At 37.3% G+C, this 13,132-nt stretch overlaps 1 protein-coding gene across 4 annotated transcripts in view; it reads right to left on the reverse strand.

The window, feature by feature from the left end:
• Positions 1–13,132, reverse strand: part of EPHA7 (EPH receptor A7) — a 176,864-nt gene that overhangs the window by 25,376 nt on the left and 138,356 nt on the right. For 3 of the 4 annotated variants that reach the window (XM_072855507.1, XM_072855502.1, XM_072855505.1), the window contains exons 8-10: positions 7,582–7,690; positions 6,832–6,887; positions 2,748–2,873 (exon numbers count right to left, since the gene is read on the reverse strand). In XM_072855507.1, coding sequence (XP_072711608.1) covers positions 2,748–2,873; positions 6,832–6,887; positions 7,582–7,690 — 291 coding nt within the window. The remainder of the gene's footprint in view (positions 1–2,747; positions 2,874–6,831; positions 6,888–7,581; positions 7,691–13,132) is intronic. The other variant, XM_072855504.1, reaches the window with a different exon arrangement.

The raw sequence follows: 13,132 nt of genomic DNA on the forward strand, positions 1-13,132 counted from the left end.
TCTCCAGCCAGAAGGGTAGGACTTTGGCCAGACCTTAGTATTTCCTACTGACTTTTTTCAGCAAATCTCCACTCAGCATGGCTGGTTTTACAAATCTCATAGGAGATGACTGCATACAGAATTGAATTCCTGTCCCTCCCATTTTACCCTAGCTGAATTAAGATTAGCTCCAATCAACTCCATATACCTCTGTTAACACTGTGCTGTACCTGAGCTAATTGGCCAGACAGAGTACAACTGTCCCTGCCTGCACAAGTGAGGTATTAGCCTCAACCATCCTTGGGCACTGGAGTTGTGGTCTGAATATCCATCTCAGCTATGAATACCATGAGGCATAGCTGTTACATACATAACAACTAGCTGCTCATGCCCTTATCTTGATGCCTTAACTTCCCTCCCGCACTTCATTGGCAATATGGATGACTATTAATGAATTCATCGCTCACCTCACTTACAGCTCCTAGCCACCACAACTTACTAAAAGATAACAATTTTCTCTAGCAGTACCTTCCAAAATTGTTTTTGTTCCACGCCAAAAACAAGATGTGAGTATAAGTGTGTGTGTATGTGATAGTTTGGAGCCAGGTAATCAGGATACTTGGCATGGGAGACACTAAGGCTTAACTCCTTTCCAGCTCTCTGTGATCTGATTTTGATTGATTTCCAAAAGCAGATCACTCACACTCAGGCAAACCAGAAACTTGAACTTGTATTTTATGCATTTCAGGCCAGGATGCTAGCCAATGAACTACTTTTATTCCCAAGAAAATAGTATATTCAGCTGAAATGAATCCCAAAAAGGATCCAGAAAATATGACAACAAGAGTGGGAATACTACACAGCCGCACAGCCACTAGCTCAGCATGTCAACAAGGAAGAGGCTGAAACAAAGGATGTGTGGTACGAACAAGGACTCAAAATAGTGGACACCATATTCTGCATCTGACAGGTGGCCACAGCGGGATAGTAATGAAAACTTTGGCAAGAAAAGCACATATCCCTCATGCAAATTGAGCACAAGCATACTTGCACCCTGTTTGTCTGAGAGAGACATGGCACTACTCAACAGTTGACATGGCCAGCATTGCTGATGCATATTGAGACTGCTAAGTGGCTTTTCTGGTGCTGTCACTAGTAGAAATTCTATATTCTTCTTTGATGTATGAGTTTCAGCTGCTTCTTCAGGACTTCACCATTCTGTTGTTCCTGGACTACATTTCATTTCACTCCTATTTGCTATCCACATTAAAGCCATACCTAAACCCCATACACAATATGCTTTCACCATAGCACTTATTAACTTTCTTCAGAATGACTACTAACACACGTTAGGTTTTTTGCTATCAGTTATACTCATTAAAATCAAGAATAAATTCATCTTCAGTCAACAAATTTAACATTCTAGAATTACTCTGTCATAACAGTGAAAATACATTTTAAACTGTATACTCTTTGCAACTGAAGCATTTTCAGCATTTTGCTCAGAAAGCATCGGCAAAGTCCAACTGAATATATCTTTGTGCTCTGAACTGTTGCTATGCTGGCAGTTTTTTAACTCAAAGCAAAAGATAAAGCTCAGTAATTTTTCTATGCTAATCTTGAATTTAAATCTTGTATATTGTGTATTTATTAGAAGAGATGCTGCCATTCTAGCATCACAAAAATTACTAGTTAGCAAGGGCTGGATTCTTATGCTCTTACTCATCTGAAGGAATAATTTGCTCAGCAGTGTTGTTAATTTCAACAGTACTACTCCTTGATTAAGACATGATTCAACATGAGAGAGGTTACTTTAAAGAGGCATTGTGAATTCTAAGTGTAAAGATATTTTTACAGGTAAACCAGCTTATTTTAGAGATATTTCTTCTCTTTTTAAATAATACCACAGTATGTAATTTACAGTGCATGCCAAACTACAGGGTGACTTTAAAAGTATTCTACTAATACTTTTATAAAACAACAGGAAAGCAAAAGAACATTTCCTCCAGGAATCCAAAGTATTTGATATTTTTCTTACCCACAGAAACTTAATTTCACTACATGGAGTAGTGCAATAAAAATGTCACATATCTTATTAATGCAAACAAATGAAACTGCCTTTTTAGAGCATGAACACCATGGCTTAAGTAGGTGGTAGACAGTTCAAGAGGAAGAAAAGCAATGTAATGCTGGTGCAATTACAATCAGTCATGAGACGTTAAACAATAACTTTTTGTATTCATAAAATATCAAAAAGAAAAATGGTAGAACAAAAAACAGCCTCAGGGAAGATTTTGTTATACAGAAACAAGACCTTCCTAGTCTCTATTTAAGATTTTGTGCTGCAGCCAGTTTTCCTTACTCACATGAACAAAAATTCAGAGGTCAAAAAGCTCTCTTGCAAAAGGAGAGCGAGCAGAATTTGCACTCATGCCTAACGCCTTTAGTCTGACAGTAAATAATAGGCAGCAAAACTGCCCCCCTCCCTCCAATTACATTTTTAACAGCAGATACAGAATTAGAAACCCACAAGCTTTCAATGGCAAGCAAGAGTCTTCATTTACTTATTTATTTGGTTTTTGTTGTTTTTTTTCCCCGTTTGTTTTTACATTTTAGAAAAGAGTGCAGCTTCATTGCTCTTAACCACTCTGGCAAATGCAAAAAGTTCTTCTATACTTGAGGTATAATTATTTGCCTGTCATTATGATGTATGAGTTTTGATCCTGGCTAAATGGAACAGTTGAATCAGGAAGCCACGGCAGCCTTACCTGCACCAATCACACGCTCAATTTTAATACAAGAGGCATCTAGCTCCTTGGCGAATTGATGGACAGCTCTATTTGGGTCCTCGTAGGTTTCAGGGTCAATGTAGGTTTTGGTGCCTGGAAATTTAACTGTAATGATGTAAGAAAGCATGACTGTGATGAAGCAAAGGCACTTATTGTGCAGTCAGCCCAGGAATTTCATTATGCAGAGTGCTCCTTGGAAGAGTGAACCTGCTTCCACACTGCCTGAGTCGGAGCCACTCTGAGAGGCAACCTTAGTTTTAGGCATCATGTGCAAGCATGCTGACACAAGTACACAATCCCATCTCTAAAAATGACTGACATTAGCATCTGCATCTCCACCTTGAAGTGAAAGAAGTAATAAATATTAAATAGTGCTCAATGGAATAAAATGCAAGGGTTGAGTGGGAGCAAAAATAAAGCAGGGGAAGGGGTGTAAGAGCAGCAGAGGAGGTGAATCTTTCTTTTCTGTGTAAGGACAGCTTATCTTCTTTTCCCAGGTTGCATAAACAGCATTTCTTTATGTTTTCTCTGCCTTCTAGTGGGATTTGAAAGGCTCCTGCACCTACTTCAATTTGCTTAAACTATTGAATATAATATTATTTACAGACTGTGGCAATAGCCAAGCTAAACTATTCACAGCACTTAGAATTTATATCCTTAGGTATGTTTCTTGCACTAGAATATGAACATGAGAAACACTTGTAGTCAACTTGTAAAGGCACAGGAAGGGAAAGTGGGGTCTGTGGCACAATTATTCCCTTTCTCAAGCACCTAAGTGAATAATATGCAGCAACTTGGTTTCTGCTCACTCTTTCTCCAGTATAGCACTTAGTGCAACTCAGGCAGTGTAGTGCTCTGACCAGCATGTAGTTTTTTCCCTTAGTTTGCTGCTGATTCAGGAAAGTTATTATTTGCCCTTCTGGTGAAAGTAGAAACTTCTGGTGAAAGTAGAGCAACCCTGTAAATCTATTAACCAAGCAATTTTTATGAAGTAAATTTGGCTCACAAGGATTACAGTCCTGAGCTTTAATTAAATCAGTGAATTAAAACTCAATATGAAAATGCAAGAAAGTTCCTCTGCTAATTGATATACTGATATACAAGAATAGGATCAAAAGTCAATACAAAACATAATTTATGGTTGCTTTGTAATCTTTTAGTTGAACATAAAATATTTTAAATTTGAAAATATATTGAAAAACAACTTAGTAATCATGTGCATTTATGTTTCAGATGGTGTTACTGACCAAAAAAAAACCCCAAACCTTCATAAAAAGGAAAAAGTTAGAGAAATTGTTTGAGGATTGTAATGAATTTACATCCAGAGAAATTATTTGAAATTTTTCCCAGATGTTATTATCTGCCATATTATGTATTTAAATAGATGTTCTTCCAATTGTATTGACAATGCTACAAATTTTTAAAATGATAAATATTTATTTCTTAAAACCAAAAAGGACTAGGGAAATGAGGAGAAAGCAATAGGTTAACCTCCTATAATAGTGCTTTCAGGCAGGGAGATGGAGAAGGAACCATCCTCTTGTGTTTGTGATAAGGGGCCTGGATTGGAGGTAACCTTGCGAATCTCAAATGGGCCTCTGATGGTTCTTTATTCGAGCTGTCATAAAACATTTTGACAGGCCAAGGCTATCCTGGCATACCAACGTGAAATAGTGCTGGCCTGGATTTGAAGACATTGTTAGAAGAAAACGGTAGGAGGAAACCAAATATAAATCTGAATTGCTTGACTAAACTCCTCCATTGTACTTGTATCTTTGAGTGTAGCACTTGAGGTCACAGAGAGTTGAGGGGGACTGAAATGAAATATCTGATACTCTATTAAATACAGTGCTTTAAAACCTGTTTTTAAAAAATGGTTACTTGTAAGTTTTTGTGTTAAGTAAGTGTTTGTTGTAAGTTACTTTTTTGAAAATCCAATCTGGTGCTTCAGCGCAGAAGAAGGTTGTCTAGATGTTACAGAGCAAAAGGACACAAAACTAGTGTCCACAGCTCTGTGACCAAGCCGGTGACTACAGCACTGGGTTTCTCTCATTCTGTACATGATTACCAAATAAAATTAAACTAAACCTTCAATCAACAGATGATGAAAAACTAGCTTGGCAAAGAGTGACTTATATTTGGTGCTACGATTTTAAAAAGACTGTGTATGCTAACTGCTCTGACCAATTTGCTGGCTAACCAGATTTCTTGAAAGTAAAACAAGGGAAATGAGCACTTATAAAGTCTCACCATTTCTAGATCAGCTATTAATCACTAAGTAGATGCTTTTGTATTAATTCATTTACACTTTCACTGAAACAAAATATGTCACAGATAATGGAGACGAGGAAGGGAATTATTTAACTAGCATATTCCTTTTGTTTATATACTGAAATACAAGAATGCATAGCTGATCTTTTCCTTCAAGGGCATAATGGGCATTTTAAAAGTGAAAGCAGTAGCTCTTCTGAAGACGTGGAAAGTTTATAATGCATCTATGAGAGGCAAATTTCAAATCCATCACTCCCAGAAGAGTAACGTTTAAGTAACATTGATGAACAAAGATTTTTGATGAATTCTTTAAAATCAGCTGCACTGCAAAGTGCATGATAAGTAATTCTTATCCCATTATTATTTTCCACCTTTCTTGCACAGATTATGAATTGATTAACTAAAGCTGCAATGATGTCACTACTTAGTTTAATACTCACTGCATTTAAATTAAATTATTTAGGTAGCAACACACCCAGACTCAGGAAGCATGAGCAAATACCAGCTGATCTGATTTTTTTCAGGGCAGACAGGTGAAACAGAAACCTTGATCTGATTTTGAGTGGAGCTTTGGCTAGAGCTACTCATTTAAAGAGGCATACATTGAGAAGATGCTACAAATTTGTGACTAGTGGCTACTTCATTCTCCATGTGACATTACATTCTGATAATAGCTCATGATTTTAACATATGTAAAATAAGATAAACCATATTGCTTTCATAAAAAAAAATCTGATGTATTTAAGCTACAGCTGCAATTATTGGTAGACAACATAGGTTACATACAGCATAGTATGACTAAATGGCAAGTTCTATTGATATGAGTTATCAGGCATGGGAGATGCTGGAAACCCAGGCATTGTTTTGTGTCAGAACTTATATTCAGTTTAATTCTATTATGTGATTTTGCAATTTTGGATGCTCAAAATCAATTTGCTACTTTGTTTTACCATATTTCCTGAGTTAATGACTGATTCTAAAAGACATTCAAACATTTTCAATTTCTTATGTCAAAATGGTATTACGACTGAAATTAGAAAGGGCTAAAATAAGAAAGTTTTTTAAACAATATTTTGATAAAACTGAAACTATTCTTGCATAAGCCTTCCTCTCCCCTTAAGTTTTCAGTTGTTATTAACCCAAGAAAGATGTATTTTATTGAATTTTCTCAGGGTTCTATCACAAGTTCAGATGGTAGCTATGATTTTAACAAAAGAGGTTTTAGGTGCTGCTTTCAGCTAGGCAAGTGATTCTAGAACAGAGAACAGTAAGGAAGTAGCTGACCTTTCTTTTCATATTAAATATTCTATTTTCATGTTTTGTAAATATTGATGCTATAGTATTCACAGTAGCAGAAAACAGCTTTTGAGCAGAACAGCTTCATTGCTAGGGTGATGCAATGACCCACACTTTCTTAATCTGAAGTTTGCCTGAGGTAAAGATCATATAGTCACTTAGCCAAAGGTCTCTCAAATACTGCACCTCAGAGGGATCATTAGGATGGTGTGAAACATGTATTCAAAGTAACCAAAAGAAAAAAAATGCAGAATGAAAACAACAATATATCATACACATGTATAGAAATAAAACAGTCTGTGTGAGCAATGTTGACTTTAATCAGCATTCTTTTTGTGTAGGTCACATATTTACAGTGTTTAACTTCCCACTTGCTATTTACACGGCATTTTTGAATTTCTTATGCGTTTGTCTTTCACGGAGTGTTGTTTTAGTATTGTCTACACTATTGCAGTTGGGAATTTTTGAAAGGGGGAAAAGAAAGCAAAACACTTACAATGAAAGTAAAGTTCTTCATCCCCTTCTTGATCAGCTTTGCTATAACCACAGTGCCTGAAAGAAAGATGCCAGTTTTACTGGTAAATAATGATTTACTTCCTCACATCTAAAGTCCTGACAACATCAGTTCTGCAGGCTGGGATTTTCAGGCACTGAGCACCTAACTCCTGTAGGCCCTTTGAAAGTTTCAGCTATAATTCTCTTGACAGCAGAGTTTTAAATAAATCATGAACAGTTGCAATCAAAAGGCTTTTGTATCAAATACCAGTTGGGACATGTCCTAAAGAGAAAATTCTAGTTCTGGTGAAAATCTTCTATGTATAAAACACAGGATTAAAGAACTTGAATGTAGAACACAATTTTACATGAGGGTATTCTTAAACTTACTGCTGTGCCTCTTTTTCTTGAATGTAAAGTCATTTAAAGGCTGATCAGATAAAGTGTCAGACTTCTCCACGTGAGAAAACTGAACAGAAAGAGGGACTTTGAGGAGTACAGGTAAAGAACCTGCTGGAGGTTCCTTTTACAGCACATTTACATAGGACAAAAAGAACATCTTGATTTAAGTGTGTCTTGCCAAAGTAAGAGAACAAACTGTATAATTGATAACAGGATTTAAATGAAAATTGTCCTTACTAAAAATGACTTCTGTTTCAGTTTTGCAAATTACCATCCCAGATTAGACTATGACTCAGGAGTTCACAAGAGTGGGGTCAGATGTTCTTATGCTTATGCAAGGTGCAAATACCTTCGCCCGATGATGAATCCAAACACCATGAAGACCAGAATGATGGTTCCTGCCACAGCAACCACAGCTATGATAATAACAGGATTCTGTTCACTGGAAACAGCCGTGGCTACAAACAGAGCACAGGGCAGAGATCAGTTTAAAATTATTCCCTACAAAGGAACTGCAAAAAATTAAGTCAACCTTCATGAATTGCAGACTGTTAGTTTACCTTTTCAATTGCCTGAAACTATTAAATTCATAAAGTTAGTCTAAAGAGGGGCCTCCACTGGAAATTCATCCAAATGTTGGATAAGTTAATGATCATCTACAGGGAATAAAAAGGAGCTATGCTGAAATTGATTTGGTCAAAGTGGTACAGCCATTAGCCAAAAGCCAGCACCACCCACTTCTACTCCCTCCTACTGCTGCGCTGCCTTCCATTTTGCTCAGCAGTTGACTCCTTCCTAAAAGAGAAGACCTGGATATCCCTATAAGGGGGGACAGTAGGAGAATAATCCCAGAAGAGCTCTGCTCCTAGCCTCCCCCCTAAAACTGGTTGATATGACTTTAATGGTATCCAAGGAAATAGTGGCTTAACCATAAGAAGAATGTTTGAGACACACTATCCACTAACACAGATTTCCTAGTTAGCATATTTCTATCTCTTACTGCTATTAATCATTGTCAATCACTATTATTATTTATCATTTGTTTCTGTTAGCAACAAAAAGGTGCTTCCACATATACAAAATGGAATTCTCCATGCTTCAGAGCATTTACGTGCTAAAATATCCACACATTATCGCTCTTTTTATTCAGATATGCCAATGCTATTAATATATGCAAATGTATGCATGTCACATTAATGTAAACTGAGGATGTAAATACTTAGCCTGAGAAACCTCAAGGTTTGTTAAATACATTGCTTGCCCAACATCTAATGAGGGTGGCCATATACTCAGTTGCATTAAATGAGTACAGCTCTACTGAACTCCATGGAGCTATGCTGGTTTGTAACAGTGAGGATCTAGCCCAAGAGACTGAGAATAAAGGAGGAGAGATCAGGCAGTGATGCTGAGGGACTGTGAAAGTGTGAGTCATCTGTAAGCAGCAGAGAGATAAAAGAAGGGGAAAAAAAGGAAACCCAACTCATAGCTGATTAACTAAATTGGACATGGTATGTTAATATGGTTAACTCCTGGTAGTGGTAACTGAACAGGAATATCTACATGAGGCTTTTATGAATTCCACAGAATCAGGTTCCTGTTGCAGACTTCAGAGGTTCCCATAGAAACAAACAAACGTCTTTTCTTTGCTCTGTCTTGGGAGAAGTGAGCCAATCAACATGATTTATTTGTCACTGACACTGACCTGTACCAGCTGCTTCGCCCCCCTCCCCCCCAAAATGACAAATCTCTTGTTATTCTACACAGATATAGAATAATATGCACTGAGGGGAAATTTCCTCTCCCCCGCCCCCACCCCCACCCCTGTTTCATTTCCTAAAGAAACTTTGTAATTTTTCTATGTTCTACCTAATGCAGGTGAGGAAGATCTCATTATTCATATTGGTCTTTAACTGAAAAGAACAAATGCTTATTTTTGAGTAGCTATAACATTCTGAGACACCCAGGTCAGTAGGATGCTACCACAGGCCTGCATATATCCCACCTGTGAAACTTTTAGGAAACCAGCGGTCACTATTTTGTGCAAGAGTGTAGGGGCATAAGTAATACCACTCAGTTCCTGTAACACCACCAGGCCATCAAAGCAGACAATCCCAAACATGGGAATGTCAAATTTATGTAAAATACAGCATTTCCTAAACCTGCTCCCTTCTCTCTTTGAATGTCGGTGCAAACCTCACTTGCAAGTCAAGAAGAGGCAGCATCCCCTCACAATGGCCAGGGTGCGAAGCTGCATCCATTTAACAGACTGGAAAAATACCCACCCCAGCCTGTCACCTAATCTAGCAGCCAAGTTGAGTGCATAGAGGTTGACATATGTGAGTGGGCCGCTCTGCATAACTGTCTCACAGATTTTGGGTACTGCTGCATTCTGGAAGCAAGCCAAGGATGTTATTTGGACTCTGGAAAATGTTGGGGACATGGTACACTGGCCAACTGGCAAGATAGGTGGGATGCAATGTATGATACATTTTTACATCTTTTAAGAAAAAAAAAAAGGTCTGATTGTGGGCATGGTCCGGTATGATTTCAGTGACAGCAGTCTAAGACATCTGCCTCTGTTCATGTACTCTGTGCTGCTTCTGCCTTATGTGTGATGAACTCAGTCTGTTAGTGTAAGGGTGAACCAGAATCCAGCTTCTGGAATGATCACTGTGGTTTGGCAGAAATAAAGATGCTAGAGTGTCCTTAGAGGAATGATTTTAGGGTACAGATGATCCTTTCAGGGGTTGCATTACTCAGTTACCTGTCACTGCTGCTGCCACAATGGTGATGGCAGGGAAGCACCAGCAGGACAGGGCAGTCTGCCCTTACCTCTGCTTTCGCTGCGCTCGGACTCGGAGCAAGACAGGGACCTGACACCTGGGCAATCAGCTACAGGTGATACCTAATCTGGTGTTATGATATTTGCATATCCGAACAAATGAGGCAATGCTTAATTTAAAGGAGTTAAAAACATGGTTGGAAGGATGGGGAATGGATATCCAAACACCCTGGAGGATTTAAAAAAGATCAGCTGTAAAAGCTGTGCTGGTCCTCCAGCAACATTTTCTCATGCAAGCAACCTGAAATGTATGATTGGCAAAAAAGAATTGGTGATGAAGTCCATCATGAAACCTTTAATGATCATGTAGGCCAAATATCACTTTCTTGAATATTATTCTTTATGTCTTCTATAAAAATTTGTAGTAGCATTATTTCAGACATTAGGAATAAATTTTACATCTGCATATTACTTCAACCTTGCTTGATTTAAACTGATTCATGGCAAAAGGAAAAAGCAAAGTTTTCTTCACGTCAGGTTGTGCTGAGTCCTTATACTTTAACAGTGAGAGCTGTAACAAGTAGCTAATCCCTTCAGTTACAAAAAGCACAGGATCATCTTTAGATCCACTGGCTACAAGTCATTTAATATAATTTTTTAATACTTCAGTGAATCAAAAGATAAAATTACCACATAAGTGGTAATATAAATAAAAAATAAATCTATGGATTTATATTTTCTTCCTGAGGGACTTATGTCTCTAATAACCAGCAATGATTCCAATTAAAAAATACGATTAAAGTACTATCTGTGGCAAACACAGTGTAGAATAGAAATATCCTGTGTTTATGAAGCATTTTTACTTCATAATTTTGAAATTTTTACATAAATATGTATGCAATGCCCAACATGTATGGTATATGCAAATACAGGTATAAAATATGCCTATTTTACACATCGGATAATATTATTATAATGGATGTAGTTCCTCAAATATTGAAAAGTGGCCATGCAGTTTCTATTACAATTCAGAAAGTGGAGCATAATACAAAAATCTACTTAATCAGCAGCACCAACCAAAAGGTGCCAACCAGTTGAAGTACCAGAAGAAATTCAGGTAGGCAACATGACTAGCTGACTGTGATGGTCACTATATATATTCTTACATATATAGATATGTGTGTGTGTGTATATATATATAAATGCTCTCACTATATATATATTCTTACAATACTTCAACATATTTAAAAGCCACATTCAGAAATCCTCTGGAACAATAAGAAACCAATGCCTCTTAACTGTAGCATAACACTGGTTTACTGATCACCTGTACAGTACTTCACTTGAGGTGTATTTCCTAAAAATGATCCAATAAAGATCTTCCTTTAAAATGTTAACAAAAGACTAATTTGATTAGCCTGCAAGTTCTGATAAAACTATAAATAAAATATGAGAAACAAATATTTTTGTGTAAAACAATTCTAGAAGAATTTAATGGAATTTACTATCTTTTTACCAACATTTTAATTATTTCTGAAAATCATATGTGGAAAATTGTGCATGCTTACTCTTGATGGGAATTAGATTCTATAATGTCCTCTCAAGATAGTGGAAAATATGCCACTTTAAAAATTTTCTTTAACGAAAGTACAGGACATTTTACATGGCATGTCAAAACACAAAGCTGGCCTGTGATAAGAGAAAAATCTGCTGTGCATAATGGCCAAGTATGTCGCTGGTTTATATGCTGTTTTTCATCACCTGAGTCAGAAAAAGGGTACATAAGCATGGTCAGTGATGCACTTCTAGGATTTCCTAATCTTCCATATGTCGACCAAACCCCAGTCAAGACTGTTTACCTCTGAAATTATCTTTGCTAATCTTAGCAGCTACCAGTATGCTTACGTTCAGTATATAAACAATACTCAGGTAACTAAGGAAATGTTGGAGAAACATTTTGGTCTACTAATTTTAAACCACTATGGACAATAAATTAGCTAATTAGCAGAAACTAATGACAGACTTTTGTTTTCCAGAAATCCACTCAAAATAAGAAACTACTTCTGGCTGTACCTCAGGTTCCCATTCTGCAAAACAGGGATTCTGCTACTGACTCTTTCTAAAGCAGAACTCTATGGATGGAAAGAATGCGATCAGACACAGAGCTAATAATATTAGTAATAACAGTTTATTGCTGCTATTATGATAATTACTATTTCAATTATGTCTATTAGAAATGTGCTATTATTCATTATTGATAGTTTTCATATTCTGTGTGGAATCAAGGTGGAATCAAGACCTAACTACTGAGTTTTAAGAATACCCACAAATTGTTCAGGTGACATCTGGCTGCAATTAATAAGATGCAATAGTCTGTGTCCGCACCTTAGATATGCTGCACAAAGCGCAGAGAGCAGAGTTCGCATCCGTACCCTTTGAACCTGTAGGCTATGTATCCTCCAAATTTGTCTGACTTGCTGTCAGGCAAGTTGACCTGAAGCAAATGACCCAAAACAAGAGTAACCAAATTTGGCTCTGCGACAGAGCAGTGAAGCTGCCAGGGACACAGGCAGTTCCTGTGAATGGGCTCACGGTTGCCAGGTCTCAGTGATGCAAGAGTTTCTTTCCGAAAACCCAAAATGTGGAAGATTTTCTCTAAGCATGCATGCACATATCTACATTGGTGAGGAAAAAGGGTATCAGTGTGATTTTTAGACAAATAAGGGCACAAGATTGGTTTCAGCATCAAGGAAAGAGCAAGCTCTCCCCAAACATTATCCCTCTGCTGAGATGTCACAGCCAGATTCTCTGGTGTACTGTACTGAGAGAGTTTGTACTTCAGCTTCATACTTTCCATTGTGAGGGTTTTTGAGAGGTTGTTTTTTCTTTACACGGCTTACAACTTATTACATGAGCCTTAAAGAAACCTAGTATCTTTGACACCTCTGTTTCTTTACTAAACCAAGTTGAAACTAGCCAATGAACTCAAAAGACACTAAGGATGGACATACAGCTTAAACAAGACACACACATAAACAAAAAAATAAAGAGTTTTTTCAGGAAATCAAATGGGAAAAAATTACCTGGAGAAGCCTCTGTGGGCTGAAATCTCCTCTTC

Source organism: Ciconia boyciana, chromosome 3, assembly GCF_034638445.1.
Source record: "Ciconia boyciana chromosome 3, ASM3463844v1, whole genome shotgun sequence".
NCBI classification, from domain to species: Eukaryota; Metazoa; Chordata; class Aves; order Ciconiiformes; family Ciconiidae; genus Ciconia; species Ciconia boyciana.